The sequence below is a fragment of the Apostichopus japonicus genome, chromosome 13 (assembly GCF_037975245.1).
Source record: "Apostichopus japonicus isolate 1M-3 chromosome 13, ASM3797524v1, whole genome shotgun sequence".
Lineage (NCBI taxonomy): Eukaryota > Metazoa > Echinodermata > Holothuroidea > Aspidochirotida > Stichopodidae > Apostichopus > Apostichopus japonicus.
The window spans coordinates 11,455,370-11,478,991 of NC_092573.1; the positions used below are offsets into that span (position 1 = coordinate 11,455,370).

At 36.3% G+C, this 23,622-nt stretch overlaps 2 protein-coding genes across 4 annotated transcripts in view; one reads left to right on the forward strand and one right to left on the reverse strand.

Annotated features, from left to right (window-relative positions):
• Positions 1–7,616, reverse strand: part of LOC139979060 (gonadotropin-releasing hormone receptor-like) — a 65,556-nt gene extending 57,940 nt beyond the window's left edge. For both annotated transcript variants that reach the window (XM_071989706.1, XM_071989707.1), the window contains exon 1: positions 5,153–7,616. In XM_071989706.1, coding sequence (XP_071845807.1) covers positions 5,153–5,644 — 492 coding nt within the window. In that variant the 5' untranslated portion in view covers positions 5,645–7,616. The remainder of the gene's footprint in view (positions 1–5,152) is intronic.
• Positions 7,617–12,987: 5,371 nt separating this feature from the next.
• The window catches only part of LOC139979048 (3'-5' RNA helicase YTHDC2-like), a 106,596-nt gene continuing 95,961 nt past the window's right edge, over positions 12,988–23,622 (forward strand). Inside the window, exons 1-2 of one of the 2 annotated variants that reach the window (XM_071989686.1) lie at positions 12,988–13,294; positions 22,502–22,646. In XM_071989686.1, the coding sequence (XP_071845787.1) occupies positions 22,550–22,646 (97 nt within the window). In that variant the 5' untranslated portion in view covers positions 12,988–13,294; positions 22,502–22,549. The remainder of the gene's footprint in view (positions 13,295–22,501; positions 22,647–23,622) is intronic. The other variant, XM_071989687.1, reaches the window with a different exon arrangement.

Sequence of the window (23,622 nt, forward strand, 5' to 3'; positions counted from 1 at the left end):
TTTTCCTGGGCTTTAGTGAGAGGAAGTCAGCACAAATTTTGACAAATGTTACAAAACAAATTAATATGACTGGAAATTGTATCACCATATTGTGTCTTAGCATACTTAATTATAAAACCAGTTGACAGATTGCCTAGGACGGTCTTTTAATGTGAGTCTTCAGTAACGTATATATAAATATATATACAACCACATTGAAGATCCTGCGTACGTGCGCGAGCTACGTGCGCACCATACGAGTGTACGTCAGCCTTTATACCAATGATTATAACATGTTAAACTTGTTGTTAGACATTGCGCCTGTTATATAGCTTAGTTTCTATCTAGCAACTTGAGGGACATTATATAATATATGTAAAACACCAAACGTTCTATCTGGTGAGCTCTTGTCATGACATTTAACCGAGACTCAATGCACTACTTTTTATGGTTACATGCATTTAAATGTTTCAAGTACCAACGTCTACGTTCGCGGGACTCTAACGTCTTGTGAACTATATAGATAGGGGCACATGCAAGGTTCCATCCCATGGTATCATATGAAATGACCTCATTCGTATTCTAGTCACGCATTGATATATAATGAACTTCCATAAAAACAGATTAGGGTATATCGAAGCATGGAGCTATAGGTTTATAGCTCCATGATCGAAGTAATCTAAGCCTGCTTGATATTACGCTCCTCCCCCCTCCCCTCCCCTCCCCCATCCCCATTCCCCGCTCTAATTAATTATCTTACAATGTTTTTCGAGATCACTTTTAACAGGATTACTTTAGGCGGAAGTCATGTCGGTTTGGTATGTCACTGCACTGCCCAAATAACACGGAAACATTTGAACGGTAGTAATTCTTCTTTGGCTATTTTCATAATATTTCACCTTTGAAATAATGATAAAGGACTGGAATGAGTTAGTTAAGGCACTGATGATGTCGGATCTTCATGTGCAGTTGAAAAATACTTGTTAATCTTTATTGTTATATAACTTCTCAAAAGTCAAATCAATAACTCGTTTTAAACTTGGTATATATATAGAGGGCTCTGACGGATGGGTGGTAATGTGTGACAAACGGGACACGACTGTTCGGACTCTTACGGTTATATTCAATGCTGTCAAAAAGAAAACATATTTTGCTTAACACATACAATAATTCAAACGGACAGGGTACAGTATACAACACCGATGACATTGACAGAGCACAGAACTTGTTTACCAAAAAGTGTTTATTTCGGAAACGCCTGTGTCCATCTTCAGCGCGAGAATCTGTGAATTAAGTGACTTGACGAATTCACTTGTTCGTAAATTTATATATGGTCCAGGTTTGAAAGCAGATCGTTCATAAACATATACCAATGAAATTTAATCCATGGCAAATGCAGACATTTCTTGGTTTGTTTTATATGTGTGTCATTATATTGAACCGGATTAAGTTTCAGTGTCATGCCAAAGATATTTTCCCACCGGTATAGCGAAGTCAACAACCATTTCTATATAACCTCTTTGCCAGCGTTAACTGTTGGTGTACGATGGTAATGGGCTACACTACTAAATTTATGGCACACAAGCTCTTTGTAAGAGACATAAGTCTGACAGAATCGGCCTGGCTTCCGAATTATGAAAATAATTAATTTGGAAAACGAGAGGTCATTTACCTCCTCGTGACGAAATTATATTTCTTTTGGGAATTACAGAACATATATAACATCCCCTGATTTTTTTTGCAAAATGGATTTAACAATAACAATTACTTATACTTTCAAATATGAGCTTTCATTTCTCTTGAGTGTCGAAATGTATCTATATATATTTATTAATAACAAGAAAACACAAAGAAATATAACTGCTATGAGATTCCTTGCACTACTGATAAAGGAAATGAAGCTATTGATGTCATGAAACAAATTTTTCTTTCTTTTTAACATAATTTTTTGTGCAGAAGAGATGATTGAAGCAAATTAAATGGAAAAGGAAATTATTATATAATTATTTTAATAATAATATTGATGGATGGATGGATATATGCCTATAAAATAACTTTTTCGCTATTAAATTGTCATACATCAATATTACTTGATTAGATTTAATTTGATACGTGACTATAGTGTGGAATATATATACAATAATCGGAGTTTCTCTCACATAGCTAGCCATGTCCGTGAATTTGATGAAGTTTGGTTTTTGTATCGGGACGTAAAGTGTCTGTTACCAGGGAGTTCCATAACAACTCCCTGCTGTTACATAGCTGTCGTATGTAATCTTCAGCAGAGTTGCCTATAGTTCGTCATGGGCGCTGCGGTTATACTGAACCAAGTATAGTTCCTTAATTGAAATGTCCCCACTCCTCCGCACACATGCAGCATTGCAGGAGAGAAAATAACTCAGATAAAAGAGAGAAAGGAAAAATGAAGAAGATGGCCAGGCAGTTTATATGTCGTCCGTAGGATGGGACGTCACGTGTTTGATCCCGTGGGAGTAGACATAGGCGTGAAAACGATCACACTTGCCAGAACTTGTTATGTTCTCTGCACTCTTCACAATGAAACAGGAGGTCTCGTAGAAGCCTGCCGTAAGAATGGATATAATCATCACCCCTATACGCAGTATGTGTGTGGGTGTGTGTGCTATCAGTAAACTCGTCTTCCTACAGAAGAAAGTCATGATGTATATAGTTTTAATTTTTTTTGAGTTATAACAGGAGGCAATTATTTTAAGCATCCCAGTGAAATTTACATACGACATAGTCCGACATAGCATTTACGAGATATTGATAGTTGAAATTGTCACATATACATTATAATAGTCACCTTACATGAAATATACCGGGTGCCAACTTTACCTATAAGGGGATGTATAATGTATTATATAAAAGTGACTACATATTGATAGAGATAAATCCCATATTTGAAGTAGACATTAAGATGTGAATTCTGAAGAAAGATAGAATACAAGTTGATCTATTTCTTGTGTGATATCACATCTGTCTCCTTTAACTTCACTATTTGGCAAAAAATGGAGTTTCAACGTCAGATGTCAAAGTCTTGTCATTCGTTCGTTCGCCTTCTAGTATTATAAATATATTCCTGTTAAATTTACAGATTACAGTATCTTCAATTACTCCTTAAAGGCAATTTCGATTTCAAAAATTTTTGAGGAAGAAACATATAGTATAGCTAAATTAAAAACTGAAGCATTGTGTCACACTGCATTGGTGATAATCCCCTTGTGAGTATTACCAAGCATAATGACGATTGCAGTCTGGCTAAAAAAAAAAAGTAATTTTTCTAAGAAACGCTTCTGTTCATTTTCCTTGCGAGCATTTACAGTAAATATTAATTAATCTTTGAGCAAATCTTTTCGGTACTATGTGAACTTGAAATGCCATAGTCGGGTTCATGCGAACTCTCTCAGTATACAGAAATCATTCGTTAATTGCTGAAGGACTTTTTAACAGTATTTTTTGCGAGCGCAAACCCTTACAGGGAAAATTGCGATGGCGCCCCTTTGACATTTACCAGGAATGATTGAACACTTTTTTTTGTGACAAAACGCAAATCACGCAGTCTCAATTTCAAGTAAGATAGATGGCGGATTTTCGGATGCTTTCATGTGCCTACATTGCAACAGTACTCAAACTACTAGGCAAAACGGTTGGACGTGCATGGTGATGGCTGAACTATAAATTGCACTTTGAGTGTGGTTGCTGTTTCACTTATATACCACTTCATGTGCAATTTACTTTAATGACACACGGTCCTATAGATAACATAAACTGATGTATTTATGGGACTCCTTGCCAGTTGGATATATATAATTCTTCTAAAATGAGAATTTGAGTCAACTCTACAGGAATTTGTATATATTATTATTTGTACATATTATTTGTATATTTGTATATATTGTTACGTAATGTTTTATATTTAGCTTGCAAACCTTTACTCTGTTTGTGTTTATAATGCATGATGGTTACTGATGTGGTTTTGGTTAACTGAACCTGACGAATTACGTTACCTTCAAGTCCATTTGCATTCCTTTACTGACTAGTCCATGAAGTCTCGGCCACCGGATTTGTGCAAACTGGAAGACATTTTAATGGACAGTTGGAAACCGCAACATATCTCATAATCGAACCATATTCCTAGTCCAACTATTATACCCACCTAGCTTTCCGTAAATGCTTTGAATATAACCAAAATCAGCTTGTCCGTATACAGAGTACAATAGCCGGACATAAACCGTGTCACGTTGCGGTCGTATCTATATAGGCCTTACAATTACTTGCAACTTTGTGTTATATCACTTATCATGCTATAAAATGTTCCAATAGTGTTTCGTTTTATTTGTTGGCTATAGGTCTACTGCACAGTGGTTTCATTACAAATAATAAACTTCCTCAGAACAGTTAGTTGATCTGATAGGATTTACACAACTGACTTGAAACTCATCTGTACATCACATCCACCCCCCCCCCCCCCTTCGGCCCCTCCTCATACTTACGAGAAAGATAACAAGGCTGGTCATCAAATGTGGTCAAAGTGTTCCTCTTGCCTTTATATATAGTGCTTCCGCAGGTCAAGTAGGCTACATAACATGTTTACCGCCGCTACATACCAGACTGTTTGAAAAGCACTTCAGAATTGTCCTCATACAATAAAATTACCAGAAGCTAAATATTGTACAAAGAGCTCCATCTAAAATTGAACTAGGACAAGCATTTTCACTCTCGAAGACATTTAAGTGTCTAAATTGATCAACGACGACGTTTTGAATAATTTGGATGGTGAGAACCTCCATGGTAAATACTTGTAAAAGAATTTCTATCATCTTCAAAGCAGGAGGCTATATTTATGTTTTTTTTTAGCTTTCTCAACATCTCGAAGCATATGAAACGACATATCTTCAGTGATAATGGATTTGGAAACATTTAACTATATTTTGACAAATTCGCTAAAAATTGGACCGTGATCACCATATAAAAATTTTCTAGCCGTATTGAATGTATATGTTATATGTATTCCAGATGAAAGGTTTTTAATGAAATCAAAGCAGAACGAATATTCACGTGGTTATATAGTATAAGGAAGCGCTATAAAATGAGTGTACATAGGGTGATATTACGTAATAGCTCTGTGCCTACATACGGGTATACTACTTACCTGTGGAATGCTGAAAATAAAGCTAGCTGCCCAGGCTACTGTAAGCATCACTTTACATCTCAAGTCCGCCTGCCGGACACTAAGAGGATGGACAATGGCCATACATCTATCCAAACTAATGACCACCACGATAAATGACGAGGAGAATAGATTCGCCTGCTCCAGGAACGTAATAATTTTGCAGGCATGATTTCCCGCCAAAAATGCCTTGGTGTGTATCCATATGACGTTGGCGGGAATGTTGAAGAACGTAATAAGAAGATCAGATATCATCAGATGAAAAACGACTAGATTAATACGAGAGAAATGTTTTCTGTCTCTCCATAAGACCAACCCAAGGAAACTGTTGAGGATGATTGAAATGAAGAAGACCGCTGTCTCTACGATCCATCGGACGGTATGTCCGATGTCGTGAGCACGAAGACTGTCCGCTGCAGATTCTGTCGAAGGTTCCACAAAATATGGTGAAGATGTTGCATTCTGCAACTCCATCTTAGACTAATATTCATTACAATCCTTCTTTTACAAGAGTTCTATAACGTGACTGGTCTGTCTTGTTTCTGAAGTTACGTTTAAGCTTTCCCCGACACCCTCGTGATGTGTTGTGGCAGTATTTATATCGATGTCAATTAAACGATAACTATATGTTTAGTAACACAAATTACCACAAACCTGCCCAGGAGATATCAGGTAATAGTTTATTAACACAGAATATACGTGGAGATTATGGAAATCCCTTCATCGATGTTTCACAAACTATTCATTTGGCTATTCATGGAAATAGAAAACTTGGCGTCTAGCTTTTCTCTTAACTTGATTTGCATCTTTGAGTGGGTGTCGATTGATTAAACCGCTGTATTCACTTTCTTTATATAGCGTTTGGAATCAAATATGTTATCAAATTCCTCTCTTTTATCGATCTATGATAATCTATATAAAACACAACATTCTTTATAAGGTGATTCAACAAACCGAATCATGCGTGTGGATCAGTACGATATGAATAGAGGATTTAATATCAATTTCCTATTCACGCACTATCTGATAGTCATATTGTGTGAGTGACTGAGATATTTCAAGTTTTCAAACACTATATATATGAGTATACTCAAATTGAGAAAGACTGATCATTTGGAATCCCAATTTAGCTACTAAACTTTCAAGTATCACTCTTAGTTGGTTACAAAATTCGGATATAACAAAACTTTATGAGGGAAAGAATAATATAGAATTACGAATACTGTTGGCAGTAAAAAACAACATTTTGTTCCAAAAAAGTTGCTCCAAGGAAGATGCTGTTTAAATAATAATTGCTTTATCTTTCTGGTGAAGTATTTTGCATAGACGGCACTATAGCTTTCCTTTGTTCCATTTCCGAGAAAACTCCATTCCTTTCAGAATATAGAAGACAAAACACAAATATTTCACCAAGCCAATAATTAACAGGCGTTTCCTTTGGCTCGTATAAATCCAGCAACGCTTATAAGAGATTCTGTTTCTATAAATTCTTTTTCTTCAAAGATTTAAAAAACTTCTTTATTGTCCAAAGGATGAAATGATTCCCACGTTATATAGGAGACAGAAAGGAGACATTGATACACAGACAACATCCTCTGCACGGACGATATTTAGTTTCAAAATATATAATTTCATTTTATGATCATTTTCAACCAATCCAATGCTCTTGGTTCCGTTTGACGTCATGCCATTCCAAAAAAAATAATGAGTTTCACATTTGATATTAACCTTTGATTTATCGCGATAAAGTACACTATAACAATCAAAAAGAGAAGATTCTTTGCTATCCGTGTCGAATCGAAATTAATGAACTCATTTCAAAACTGTGTTTTTTCTCTTATCTTTGTATATATCTATATACTTGATCTTGTATTCCCCAAGTCTCGTTCGCAGTGAGTACCTCCTTCAAATCGTTCTAGACCACCGGTGTCATTAAGACCAATAATTTGCTAGACGCGTTGCTAACCAGCTGTGGTAATTGACAAAATGTCACGATAATTCACTCCAAAGGAGATCGAAAACAAGACATTTCAAACAAATCTATAAAGTGGCACATAAAACGTTTCCGTGTTTTGCTGGTCTGAATGTTTGCCCAATATATTAACTCTTTTTCTTTCCTTTTTTTATAATGCAAATCAGATGACTTGTTTCATATAAACTGCAATGCAGGCATACCTGGTAAAAGTGATCAAAAGTTTCTCGTTGAAATCAGCCGGTAAGATTGCTCTGCAATGAATCTAATGCAGACTCGTCGCGATTTCAGAGTATTATTATTATTATGATTTTTAAACGTCACAAGATACTCAATGCTGATTGGCTGATGGTTAGTGCTCGTCGAAAATTAATCGAATAAAATTCAAGATCGGCGGTTTGTGCAAGTCACCACTTGTAGGGGAAAGTGTAAAGGCTTATACACCCGTAATCATACAAAGAAACGCTGCCACTGATGAGAAGCCACTCGCATGTTTTTACGACTTGAAAGGGATTAAAGCGAAAGAGATTCTATACTGTTATGAAATGGTTTAGCTTTATAGTAATGAACAATTGTCTCCTTTAATTCATATTTAATCGATATAAATAGTCCTATATATTTTTTTTTATTTAGTTTTTTTCTTCCAAAACTTTTATTAGCCTCTGAAGTAGATCCTGCTATGATCCAAACGTCAGGCCTACTTACTTTTACACATTCTCTTACACATGGCTCTTTAGTGGATGAGCAGTATGCTTAAAGTTTTGTTCTATTCCTTTTTTTTATTAGGGCAGATAAAGAGTTTTTTAATGGGGAGAAGTAATTTGAATGCGTTTTAGATGTATTTTGAGGGATTAGGAATATTTTAGGGGAAGGGAGTCAGAGTTGGAAATCAGTGATGGATTACTAAATTGTATAATATCGGTGTAATCTATGTTTCACCTGCCTAAAAACGATGTGCAGTCCCTGACTAGCACGTCGTTAATTTCTTCTTTCATTTTTATTTTGTATGATTTCATTTTTCTGCAGTAGCGACCCCATCCCGTGGTCTCTTTCTTTCTCTCTCTTGATTCCAGTTTGTGTGGTTGTTCTTCTTGAATGTTTCAGTTTTCTTGTTACAAGATCGACGAGCGTAACAAGCAACATTGATATATCTCAAGATGACAACGTTTTACTCGTGAGACAAATTATGTTTAGTTAAAAGTGGAATACCTGTTTTGGGAATACATATAAAAAATTGCAATTTCAGTTTTAGTTAACAAGTCGAAAAACGTTGCTTTAGAGAAGCAATTATCTTTTACAAATAGGATATTTCCTTTTGGATTGGGCTTGGGTTTGGGAAGGGATGTATAGGTATCCTACAATTTGACAAATGTACTAAAAATTATATCGTAGAAGGAAGTGAACCAGAAAGCCAGCAGGCTGAGTGATTCCTAGCCATATAAGTTTATATATATATATATATATATATATATATATATATATATATATATATATATATATATATATATATATGTATATGTATATGTATATATATATATATATCTGGACACATTCACTTTATCGGAAACATAGGGGCAATTGAGGAACATCGAAAAAACATTATGTGTCTTGCAAATGTTACATAGTGATCCCTTTGATGTGCGTTTATACTGCAGGGCCTGTTTTAAGATTTTTAGTGGGTGGGCCATTTCCCAAAAAGGGACCATGACACTATCTAAGCGGAGCTCCAGCATCGGTTGGCGCGTAGCCCAGCCAGAAATAGTTTTAACTCCCAGATTGCCGGAAATAGCACTTCCCATGCCTTTTTAGTTGCATCTAAACATTCTTTATTTTTACACCCCCCCCCCCCTCATGCCCTAAAGACTTGAAAGGTAAATTATAGAAAATTCGGTAAAATCTGTTTTACACAGGTAATTGAAGATATGAAGCACGCTAGGGCATTCTCATAGTAGCTGAAGCCTGTATATGCTGAGGGGAAGCCAAATGGGCAATATATTAATTTTCAGGTTGTGTTATCATTATTTGTTTTACATGCCAACAAAAGGGACCTACTGGGGGGAGGGGGGTGTTATCTGATGTGGCTGGGTCGTGTAGGGGACATTGCCTCAATATTCTTAGTTAAAACATTGGGGCATTGATATAGGGGGCTAACAATGAAACTGATAGGCCTATATAAATCATATAGTCGTATTTAATATATATTTATGAACAGTACTTTCACATAAGACTGCTGCATTGTTCACGCAGGATAAATCTTAAGACGAGGATCGCACCGTCACAGACTTACATGTATGGGGACTATATATGTTGAGAGCGGATCAGTCGTTCGATTGTTTGGCTTTTCATGCCCAATTTCTTTCTTGTGTGACTTTCCTTAAAAAGTACCATTTTTTTTGAACGTCATTCCTATAATACGTGCCTAGAATCTTGAGGTTGCACACTACTGACTAACTGAAATAGCGCATATTGTCCAGGCGTTCACATTATCGTAGGCCTATACTTCCATTAGGGAAGTGGAAATCCCCCCCCCCCCCCCAACAGGATACTGCCCTGTACTTGGCATCAGTTAACTTAATCACATATAAAATATTTTGTGAACATATCTGTACGTAACTACTAAACTAAAAGTTGAGGTATAATGGGTAACATGGCTATAACAAGAACATGACTAGCAGCTTTGCACATAGGCTTAGCAGATAGCCTCAGCAGTGTATGGGCGCGGTTCCTCATTTAATCATTCTATAAAAGAAATCCGTAATTCTTACACCAACCCACTTGAAAGTTCTACTTTTCATCGAGGGTGTGAGCAGATGAGAATAAAACATAAATTACTACTAATCTCTTAGCAAAATGTTTGAACTCCTATATGAGATACACGCGTCATTGTGAGCCTGATCTATCAGGCATATCGCCAATACGAGCCAGACACTAAACCTGGAGGGGGCGAGGGGGGGGGGCATTTCAAAGTGTGTCCCACACCCTTCAGAAAGTGGGGGACGTGTCGCCCATCCCTCACCCCTGGTTGACTCCCCTGACTGCAAACACACGTGCGCGCACAAACAAAAACACTACCTTTTTCATAAGAGGGAACCTCGAGAGAATTGGACAACTCTGTGAGCAGTATATGCCACAGAGCTACTGCGCTGTGAATTAATCACGTGATATTCTACAATTGAATTGCCCTTTCTGATACACGTATAGTTGTTGCTTATTCTGATGGCACCCATGCATGCATTCAATTGTGTTAAACATGCAATTGATTAAATGAAGGCGCAGTAAGTAATATACGTATTCGCACATGTATTAACTACATCATGAATCACGACTTAAAAGGCTTTCAGTTTTCTAATGGATGATGTGCACATATATACATGTTAAATGTTTCATGAATTACGACAGATTCTGTTTCTTCTGAATGCACCTTCACAGTTTGTTTTTCTTTATAAACGCTTAATGGATTAAGAAAGATGTTAAGTATTCCCTAAAGTGTATACTGCTTGCATAATGAATACAGAAATGATGTCCTTTTGTTTTGCTAACGAATGTGCGGATCGGTCTATATGTGAAACGTGGCATGAACGATAACGGTCACGACCTCAATCTTAAAATGCAACAACTTAGTCGTCTCTTCAATTCGCAATGAATTAGGGCCTAAGAAGGGCTCTCCTCCAATCAGCTTTGGTACACGCACGGATTGGTTGATGAATGTGTAATGTGTTTAGAAGGATTCATCTTCTGTTCACGAATCCATGTGAATCTAAATTTGTACGGGCTTTAAGGGATAAACCAGCTAGAGGAACACTATGTGACACTGATATGGAAATGGAAAAACAAAATCACCAAGGCTAGTTCAAGAAATCTCATCTCAATATCGTGTCCCTAACACAAGCAGCCAATTCACATGCTACTATGATACTAGTATACAATATTATTGTACTGTAATCTTAATAAAAGTACCAATATAATTTGTAAGCATAATATATCATTGTACGGTACCAATTGTAATACTATATGCAACCATATTATTGTGGAGGTTTCATATTATAGTATATATGATACAATATTATTGTATGATGCTATGTAAAACGGGTAATACAATATGTAACAATATTATTGTGGATGTTTTATATTATATTATTATGATAAAATATTATTGTATGATGCTATGTGAAACGGGTAATACAATATGCAACCATATTATTGTGGATGTTTTATATTATATTATTATGATACAATATTATTGTATGATGCTATGTGAAACGGGTAATACTATATGCAACAATATTATTGTGGATGTTGTATATTATATTGGAGGGGGTGGGTGGGTATGGGGGGGGGATACTGTTTAATACACGAATAAAGTCATCCTCATATTCCTCGAAGCTACATTTTGCACCACATGGCTTGTGAATTTTCATCATGATCATTCGAATCAAACCATATCATATTTACACGTGTATACGTTATTCGGCGATCCTCAACCAATTTTATAAGGGGGATATTTATATCAGATAAGATAAGCCTACATGAAATTATAAAGTTGACTCCACCATAATGTAATTGTTAACGTACTGAAGGCATCTCAGTTAAAGGGCCAGACTAGAAAAGCCAACTAGCTTCATCTGGTTTCTTTTGATTCCATACTTATGTTTAATGTTATTTTTTCGTGTATTGTATAATAATTGTGTATGTGTGTATGTATTGCAATTGAAAATAAACGATACGATACGAAACGAAAACGAAAACGATATTAGGCAACAAAATAATGAAATTAGTCATAAACCTCCATCGTTTTGAAGTGAATTTCTTTTATACACATCAGGTAAGATTAAGACGATTACGTGGGTTCATGGCTACGGTGTATGATATGCAGACGTCACTGAATGTCATTTTATAAATATTCAATAGGTAAAGTAACCCTATACGGCAATTTATAGTATTTATAGTATCGGACCCTGCTAGTACTGCTTTTCATAACTTCGAATCCCCGTGTGATAATCTTGTAAATGTTTTTGGTTCGGTTCAGGTCTGACGAGAAGGGGCTGGGGGGAGGGGAGGTAACTAAAGGACCAGGCCTGGGTCAATTTTGGGACCCGCATGCATTGAATAACTTTCCCGTCGCCTGAATACAGTCATGTATGGGTAATGGCTGAATGTTGGGCCACTCTTGTTTGGAATAAGGAATACAACAGAAGCACGATGCATATGGTGGATATAGTTCACTCCCTATGGGCCCATGACTATCAGCCTTAAGGCCTTAATTACTGACCTACACTGACCTGGCAAAGTGAACTAGTCATGTGAATCCTTCTTCTTCAGAGATTCACCTCACTAGCTGTTGACCACCCCTCCCCGCCCCGCACCCATCTTTATACATGTACCGTGATAGGCAGAAATATATCACACCCGGCCGGCACGCTACATGATGGACAAGTTAAAGTACTGTCCAACCTCAACGTCAACTTACTCAGCCCAAATGAAACTCCCAGGTTTACTCCTTCCCTAAAATTCCCCTTTCCCGCAACCCACTTCTCTAGAGTACTGGCTACATTATTTCAGAATGTGACTTGTGCGTATACTGAACTATTCCATAAAAATGCCTTAGAACAAATTGGAGAGTAAAGACATCCAGGAAAGTATGTTTTGAAAACTTCTAGCAATTATAGCGTGCTATAATTTGGGGCCTATACTGACTACCTTTAACATCAACATTTGTGTATAGGATGGGGCTTAGCTTGCCCGTACAGTGGACATGTTTTAATTCTGCATCCGTAATATCATCACACCTGCTACGACAAATGTAGGACTTGGCTAACTAGTGCTGCCGGGGATATTTGGTTTGAACAGCAACTTACAATTTCCAATCCTCTGATTTGAAAATATATCCTGAGTCATTGCAGTTTACGCGTGTTGCAAAGTGAGCGAAAGTCTGCTGGAAAAAGTAACGTGGTGTAACAGTTCTCAGTGAAACTACAAACCGAACAGACTAGTATATGACGTCACTAAAAGTTTTGATCCGCCGCGCGCAATTAGCAGCAGACGTACAGTGCAACTAAGCACAGTACCATTTTAGCACAGTAGGCCTGTGTTAGGCCTAACTGAAACTTAGCTATGCTAAAACAATTCATAGGAGGGAAACTATTAATCTAACTGTAAGTATGCAAGGATTTATTTGAAAGTACCTAAATCGGTTACAAAGACACGGCGATAATATGATCATTGTGTTAGTTTTGTTACATGCTATTTTGAATATTTGAATGCAGACGATAACGCTGTTTGTCATTTCTGACAGCCTGTATACAGTTGTATAGTAGAAATGCCAGTTCCACTACATAGGCCTAGGAGTAAGTATGGAACACTTGATACAGTGTTGGTCTATTGCTAGGCCTAGGCACATTGCGCTTAGCCTGTACATTAAATGTATATGGCATAGGTTATAGCCTAGCCTATAGCATAGACCTAGCCTACTTTACTGTACTGCAAGGGCTTACTAAGTGAGGTCTAGACTAGTTACAATACATTGTTTGATTCAGTGATACTGATAGGAGTAGGCCAACCGTTAATTGTTAAAGCCCAGTCTAGGCCGAAATGGAATTTAAAGGAAAACATGACATGACTAAAGCCTGGAGCACAAGCAAGATTTGTCTTTATTTGTAGGCCTACCTTAATTGTGCACATCAGATTATGCCGAACTTACGCCTACACTCTACCTTTTAGTTTTAAGTTAGACGAACACAGAAATTAATACACAGCAGCCATATCGCACATGCTGGCAACAAAACGCTTTTGTAGTGACTTGAACGTCACTCCGCCACCTTGGTACACCCCAAACTATGACTGTCCCCTACGTTATAGTAAGGAGGTTTCAACGAAATCCTGATCTTATGGTCAAAATATCTTTCATTTTCACATATACAGTAGAAACACTTGATCATGGGTCTGTTCACGTTAAAGCGCCCAAATTAGCATAAATGGCATTTGGAGCATTGTGACAAAATAATTAGAGATTCTAGAGGTACAAATATTATCCCCATGGAGAGAGTCCACCTAGCTGTACCTACCGTAGCATAGACAATTTCCTGAGATATGCATATGGTATGCTATACTCCCAGAAGTGCCGAAATGTGGACGGAAAATGTTGCCATTTTTAAACTGCACAATTTGTACTTTGATCTATTCTGAACTCCAAAAGAGGATTACTCCAAATTTTGTCATGATTGAACTTTGTGGCTATAGATTCCCTCTCATAAATATTTCAGAAAATTTCATCGATGAATTTGCGTATTGCGAAACTGGACCAGTGTTTCGGACATCACTTTTTCCGTTCACATTTATACACCAATTTATGAGTGGCATAGTTTGGGGTTAAATAACAAATGTTGAAAGTGGTGGGCCTTTTCAGTACTGTCATAGTTGTATCAAATAAAATATGTATCAGATGCATGTCCATTCAGCCACATTTTACTACACGATAAAGTTAAACAACATGCAAAATGTTTCCGTCCACATTTTGGTGATGTCCGAAACGTCATGAAGCAACTAATATATGAAGTATGTTAAAACCCACAAGACTGTTTTGTTACTCTAGTTAAAGCATAAGTACTCCCTCGACTACAGTATGTACATGACACATTTCCACTCATCCGTTTTGATTTTATAACCATTTCAATTTTTCCGTCCATGTGTGTGATGTCCGAAACACCAGTGATGTCCGAAACAAGTTTTAATTAATATTGCTTTATGTTGCTTGAAAAAAAGACACAATAGATGAGCACTTCATATATTATGACAAGTTCTATTATTACAAACATACATACTGCACTACTCAAAACTTTTTCCATCTTTACCAAATATTATAGCAAAATAACCTTAAAAGTATGTTTCGGACATCACCATGTGTTTCGGACATCACTTTTGTGAATCCAACATATTGTAAAACAGCACTAGTTAGTTTCAACTGAATGATTCAATTGGTTGATTTCAGTGTGCTAGAATACACTAAGATCCTACAACAGCATGCTTCTAAACTTTTGGTGTCATTTGACCAACATGTTTTTATCTTTTGATGACTTGTGACAAGTCTAAAATGATATTCTACATATTTGGGTATGAATGTACTGGGAACATCAAATTACTTGGATTTTTCTAGAACTGACATCATAAACACTACAATTTTCCATCATTTACTGTTCAAGTACTGAAGAAGTAAAAAAAACGTGTAGTGAATTTTTTTCTGACATAACATGTAACAGGATGCCATCACAGTATATAGAAAGTAATGCTGCAATTGTCTGCTCATAGCTTGAATCAAGCTATTTGTCACAACCATAGAAAGCCTATGTATAGGCTAGAAGAACTACATCAAAGGGCACCCGGGTACCATGCATGGACTGTCATGTGATGTGTTCCAGCTTCCATGGCGGTACCAATTTGATATTCCCAATATCATATTGAGAATTGTATTTGTTAATTACACACAATTGGAATAGGCCTAGACCAGTTTTGTAGCACAGTAGCTCATGTTTCTATCACATCGGTCTACAGCATAGTATGTCAACGTCACTTTGAAAAACTGAACACCGCTCAGTGTCGTCTGTCGCTCTATATGTATGGAATCAGTTTGCATCTACAGTATAATACCCTATGTCAGAGCAGTTTAACTGTTGATGGGAACTTGATGGTTGTCAAGAAAAGCTACCAGTACTTTGCGAAGATGTTAGCTAAGTAGTAGGACCGTGGAACGTGTCTGGTGATCTAACCTATAAATGTTGGTCAACGACTATAACTATAATGTTAAGGTACAGACATTGCTAGGTAACTGTGTGTTGTCTGCTGCTCTAAGCCCAAATATACATTTACTGTACTAGTTAGTAAATCACAATGGGCAATGTGGAGATAAATGCAGTATATCAGATTATTAGTACCTCCCTGGAACACATTACAGTACATGACCCTCTTTGACTGGTACGCGGATTTACTGTGTGATGAAACCTCTAGCCTCTAGGTTTACTCGATGGTGTCTAAAGTATTAATATACACAGAGTGGTGCATCATGCATGACCATGTTTTCATTTCGAGTTGCTTCAGACTTCAGAGCTTTAGCAATAAGTATACAGATATTTATCATTATGAAAATTAAAGATAAAGCTGACTTATTTGCTGAGCTGCTGTATACCATAACATCTAGGCCTTATACTTAAATGTAAGCTTAGGCCATAAGCTTAAATCAAAACAATCTTACAAAGTAAATCATTAAATTCATATGTGACAAGGAGTATTTGTACAAACCATGAATACTTGTTTTTCACATTATAATGGCCAAGGCATAATGATGAATCTCAATAAAGAAGGATATTTAAACTAGTACTTATAGTACTACTAGTATAGGCTAAGTACTGTTGCTTAGCTACTGTATAGGCCAGTGGAAGAAATCTTCAACATTGGTAGATCCAGCTCAAAGGTGCATGGGGAGGGGGTGGGAGCGGGTGGGTACCATTTGAAGGGGTGCAAAATAGTTGTTATTGCTGACATTACAAAATAGGACCAAGCATTCTAGTGGAGTTTAGGATATGATACCTCCCCTCTGAAAATTGTTTAAATAGTAGACTCAATGATACAGTACTAGCTAGAACAGGTGAGTGCCAAATTAGCTATGTAGGGATGTCTCCTGTGTACATCTGTATATTTATTAAATGGTAAATATTTGCTGTTTGTTTCAATTATTGCAGACTTCATCTAGGTAATGATGGAAATGTGGAAACCGTAAAAGTTAAAAAGAATTCTATAACCCTTCTGAGGGAAAAATTTCTTTGCAGTCAATAATAATACCATTTTCTGCAAAATAATGTATAAGTTGATGTTTCTGGGAAGTGTTGGTGAATGCTGGCCAATGCAAATGGTATGCTGGACAGGTAACGAATGTGGTGAAGCAGAGATTAACTTTATGCTAATGGTGGTCAATGAATGGTCACTATGTGGAGTGTTATGGAGTGTTAGCTCAGTGGTTAACGCCGGTGCCTTTCAATCATAAGGTCCCGAGTTTGTGTCACTCCAAGATTAATGTATGTCGTCAAGTAACAGACTTGTTGACAATTGACAATTCATAATCATGGTTGTTAAATATGAATCTAAGTAACTGACTTCGGTCACCTTGCGGCTTTGATAAGCCAATGATGGCTTCTTCGCGAGTTCCTGCTTGCAGGAGGATCTAAACTACATGTGTGTATTCTGGATATGTATGAATTGAGTATGTAGTAAACAGTGATAATTCATTAACTTAAAATGGGGTTATCATTTATACCAAGCCTTCAGATTTTCACTTATCACCTATCTTTTCACCTATCAGCTCTGTCCAGATGTTCAATTTCAAATATGTGCCTCAGGGCATTTGTTTTCCCAAGAATTTACAGTGCCATTATTTTTCAGTACACCTTGTTGATTTCCCAGTCTATGGTGTTTTAATAAACTGCATTCCCTCAAAAATTCATAATATCTGGTGTAAATCTGCTGCTGTCTGACTGTTGTGTATATTTTGAAGCAGACTTTTGTTGCTTGAACAGGTTTGAACAGCAAAATATTACTTCATATTGTTGGTACCTGCTGAAATATGTATTATTGTTATGCAGCTTTGTGAACATTTTTCCAAGGTGATGTCCGATACATTCAGTGATGTCCGAAACGCTCATAAAGTAACTTTTAATGAACACTGAGGATTTGAACTATAAGTTCAAAACTGTCATTAAGTATACCTTGTAGGTACTGTAGCTTGTCAACAACAAAGACCCCTTTGTTACAAATTTAACTTTTGATATGATTTGCGTTGTGTAGAAAACATTACAGTGATGTCCTAATACAGTTGTGGTGATGTCCGAAACATAGTTTAAGACAGTCTTATGCAAATCTATAAAACAAGTGTTTGCATTTTTCATTATTTCAAATGAATTTGATGCTGTTTGTTAACATCACATATCGTGATATACTGATATATATTGCTAAGTAAGTATTAACAAGCATGTTTAATAATTGTCTTGTTGATCACTTGGATTACTTGTATCCCTTTTCTTTGTTTTGAACTTGGAACCTAGGAAGGGTCCATAGATCTCTTTTGGTACGGGTATCAACTTACTAAAATGCTTTTCAATTCATTATTATTGCCATTAAATGAACATCACTTGGTTTATTACTAAATATTAGGTTTAATATATTAGGTAAACCATTGGTAGGTGATGTCCAAAACAAGATCATTTTGGAGGGGTGATGTCTGAAACAAGAGTCAAGAAAAAAAAAATTCTGAGAGGACAGGACCTATAATTTTCAGCTTTTGGTTAATATATGTGCTTATGTTGTGGTTTAATTTTATGGTATAATTGTTACTATTGATTTCAATTTTGTTCTTTAAAGAAAAACTTTTTTAACTTTATTTCAGGAAAAATTGAATATTATCTAACGATACTCTAATATTTTTTTAAAAACATCATCGATATAATTGAAAACTTGTCTTACAATAGCAAATTTTGTGTTAATAAAAAAAATAAAAACAGAATTCCCAAATGTAGCAGCAATGGAATGACACACCACCATTAAAAAAAGAACAAATTTTGGAAAATTTATAGATTGTCACACTTTCAACCATCATGAATATAATTTCCAGAATAGTTTAAGCTCTGGTCAATTCTGATTCATAAATTGCAGATATTAGTTATGTTATTTACTTAGAATAGAAGTTCTTTACTGTAATTTGAAAATTTGGTACATCAGGCAACCAAATTGGGCGCTTTAACGTGAACAGATCAATGCAACAGATAAGCTTGAATTTTGTGGGAAGAAATAAACTAGTTGAAATGAATTACAACGCATAGGTCCTTAGACACAGTTGTTCTTAATCTTTGAAGACATCCTAGCATGTTCCCTAATGTTGTACAATCTTATGTTATACCCTTGACCTGATACAAGAGCACACAGCCTATAGCCACTATATTGTTCACCATGCTAATTTGATAAGACTGAAATTGAAGGAAGATGGCAATGTTTTGGCCCCTGGGAAACAGCTAGGTACTCCAAGTTGGAGGGGAACCGGCAATTTATGGAGGGGCGTCAATACTTTAAGGAGGGGCTGAATACTCATGTGCTGTTACTTGTCAAATTTTTGTTAATATTCAAATGGAGCCATATTGCCATCCTAGAAAAATGCTCAGTGAATGGTAAAGACTGATACACTGCAAATGCATGTGAGGTCAAACATTTCCTTGATTTGTATGCAATTTAAGTTTATAACTGCTGAAGCTAAGTGAAAGATCTTCAAAAAATTGCTGCATGTACCTCACAGTAATGAAACAACCAAGATGCCATTATTGCTGTGTGAAAGGTGATGATGCAGGTGCTTCAAAAATAGGTCAAAACCCATGCATATCACATCTGCATAACATTTTTGGATAGAACTTTCCAAAATGCCTTTCTCTGTACTTGCTGAGTATTTCAATGGATGTATCAGATCGTCGGTGTCGCTTAACAATGACTGACATGCTGTTTCTATGTTTTAATAATGTGCATGCCTTTATTGAAGAATATTAGAGTTACAATGGAACAAGGCACAATCATGTTGTTGTATAAGTACTAGTTACAGCTTTCATCATTTGACTTTTCTGTGAGCACATTATAGACATATCACTGTAGGCTTTGTTTGCGCACAAGCCAATGTCTGTCAGGGGTCATTTATAACTAAGTACTGTATTGTGTGTTCCTGTAGAGGTATTTAAAAGTGCATGTTTTCATGGATGACTTTAGGGACACAAGTTTTTCTGAGTGGAAGCAAATCCTTTAAATTCCTGGTAACAATACTGAGTGTAGAGTTGTAGACATTTTATGTGGTGTACAGTACATGATACTGTTCATGATTGATCATGTTGGGTTGCGGGAATTCTCAGGTAGTGAAAAATGATTTTCGTAATCGTTTCCGATCATTTCCAGATACAGAGAGGGTAAGCCCAGGGTTTACAGAATGTACATTGCAGCAACATAAACCAACATGCAGTATGCCCACATGCACAGTATAGCACTGCATACACGTTGTACTCCAGCTAGCTTGTCATACGTGCATGTGGCTGTGGGGTATAAATCAAGCGTGGTCACGGCCGCCAGGGTCTGTAGTGTACAAAGTATACATTACTTTACGTAACCATTAGTGCATATATGTACAGTATCCACATTTTGTCTTTACTATTTAACAGAACATGCTAACTGCAAGTTAGCGAGGCAAAGGGGTGTGCATACAGCTTAAGTGTAGGATTTTACCCTCATTACGGAACGTAATAAAATGTGATTTATTTCTTATTTTGTTTCTAATATGAATGGGGGCGATACTAACAAGCTACTATCACTTTTTGGGGCAGATTATGATTTTAAAGAATAGGGATTTTCCATGTTTTATTTGAAGTGTTGAACACTTTCAGCAATTACTGGTTGTCTGTCGGACAATCTTGTCAGGGTTTTAGGTTGTCTGACGTGATTTTTGGTTGTCTCGGACAACCGGACGACCGTTCAATTTGAGCCTTATTAAAATACGGCAAAGATTCCCTTTCCTTTCCATTCTGCATATAAACACTTACAAATCTGTGTATTTTAATTAAATTTTTTATTTTAAGAATTTCTTACAATCTTTAAATTAATTTGGCACTTTATTGCCTAACGTTGAGACTCTACATAAAATAACAGTGTAGGTTGATGCTTGTGGGTGAGCTGTTGGTCTTCAAATTGCTGCCAGAGACAAGCCAGAAGTAGCTTCTATGTGATCAAGTTCTGTGGGACTAAATCAACCCCCCACCCAGACAAAATCGTTTCAGCAATATGTTGGATTTGATTCTCTGCAATGCTCATTAGAGTCTATACTATTCTCTGCCTATGCCCAGGGACCCTTAATACATGCCGCTATATCTTTAATGATCTTGGCAAGTTTCAGGTGGTGTAGTTAGGCTAAAGATATTGCATTAAATTTACTCAAAAGTGTCACTTACTACTACTGTAGGTCTCATTGTTGTATGAATTTTAACTATGTATTTTAACTATGCACAACATTAGGGACACCATGTCTTCAAACCAGTTGTGTTTGTTGGATGCCACACATATGTTTAACATGGCAGAATACATCATTTAACTAATAGCTATCGGCCTATGGTCTGAAAGTTTTTATGACACGAAAGAACCGATTTTATTTCCAATTCTAGAGGTTATTGTTTGACAGTGCAGTAAAAAGCGATCAGCTGTAGTTCAAGTCTCAATTTGTGTTTGCCAAGTTTCAACTTTGACCTTTCCAGCTTACTGCCTTAAAAGCTCAGTGAAAATGACACCTATCAATGCAATTTTCATATTAATATTCATTATTTTTATTGAGTTTATCTGTCGTTAAACATTTTGAGCTGTATAAAGTTCGCCAGATTTATTAACAAGTCCATAGATTCTACAAGCTTCAATCAAACTTTGCAAGCCCCGCCCAACAAACCATGCGCCAATCAAATCTCTCTGTATTGTTTATGACAGTTAGGCCTAGGACTACTTTCAATTTCGTGGCTAGCCTGTGTTTGGTTTCTTCTCTTGAAAAGTATCTTTCTTTTTGTCTTACCATTGTAGCTTGCAAAATTGTGTCATTTTTTTCGATTGCAACGAATTAACAGGTGTTTTCAGACCTTTTCTCCGTGGAATCGGGTAAAAAAAAAGTGGGCGGTAGGAGTATATAGGTTCCATTTGTGTAATGAACATGTTGATATGGGCGGTCGCAGTGATTTTACGGTTAAAGCGTTCGCGCCATAAGGGCAACAGAAAATAAATTTCTTTCTTTAGATTGCGACAGATTTTTTCAATTAAACCCACCTGGTCTTCCTGCTTCGGAAGTTTGTTTTCCAAAGTTCATCAGCAAACACATATTGAGACTTTAAGACGCTTTGTACATACAAAGCTAAAAGCAATTCCATTGCAAGTATTTTCTACCTACAGTAGGAATAGTCAACAAAGCTTTGCCTGGGATTTAATTGGCTAATAGACCCTTACCAATTGTCTGCAAACATTCTTGCCTTGACATTCTTCCATTCTCAAAGTATGATGTTGAACTTAACTACTGTAGTAACGTCACATTTTTACTGTGAATAGACCGTATCTGTGTTTGTGCTGCACTGTAGGTTATCATATATAGATCTACATATGTGTGTACACAACGTACACAAATGACATAATGGGTAACTAGAACACTAGGTTAGCAGTCCCTTTGACTCTTTTATTATCAGTGTTATGCATGCAAGATCATTTCTTTTGGGATCACTTGAATTTAGAATTCAGTTCACTAATATTACATAAATTTTCCTTCTTTCCAGTCATTTAGACAGTTTCAGTCAGGGAGTAGTGGGGTGCTGAATGCTGCAATGGGGAAAAAAGCTGGTCGAGTCGTCGTGGATGAAGACTTCAAGATAGGTGTCGATGCCCTTGTGAAGAATTTTCGATACGATGAAACCAAAAGAGGTAATATACAGTACAGTATAGTTTCTTGTTTTCAAGACCAATCCAAAACCCTAAATATGTGAATAGTTAAATTATGTTATGGTAAGTGGTTTTTATGCATCTTGTGTATCAAACTGTTCGCAATGGGCTACAGCAAATGCATGCACATGTGTTGCTTTAGGTGGTTTGCCATTGAAACAGCTACTGTCAATAAAAGTCGTCTGACATGCCACAATTTTAGAGGCACTTTTTGAATCGAGCTAAGACCTTTTTGCATCCATCCTTAAACAAATTCTTGTGAAAAGAAACTGTTTGAGAAAAATTTTTGAGATAAAATTTATTTTGAAGACTAAGTAGAGATGCTGATATAATGGAACCTGATGTTGTAAAAATAAATAAAATATATACGGTATAGAGTTGTTGTGTTTGCTTGAATGATTTACCCCAAACGAAGAAAGTGGACTTTAATAGAAAGATCTTCCCATTATTTATAAACAACTGTCAAGTCTACGTCATTGAGTAGCTTTTAACACTATGCAGACATTCCAGCATATCACATCCCATTTTATAGATAATAGATTCAGATTGCGTTAGCAACGTAATGGATGCTTAAAAGTTTATCAGTGGAAACAAACAATTTACCATGGATGCATGTGTTTCCTAGTTATGCTGTTAATCAGTAAAATATTGCTTTGATTATATACTTTAAATGTTCAGTTCACTCAGGTATTACTCTTATGTCACAAAGGTATACTTGTAAATAAGGCTGCATGGATGCATGTGTTTCCTAGTTATGCTGTTAATCAGTAAAATATTGCTTTGATTATATACTTTAAATGTTCAGTTCACTCAGGTATTACTCTTATGTCACAAAGGTATACTTGTAAATAAGGCTGCAGGGTTTGGCTGAAGTAAAAACGGTCGTTTTTTTAAAATATTAGTAAAACCGGTTTAAACGGAAAAACAGGTATTTACCAATGTGTATGATACGTACACA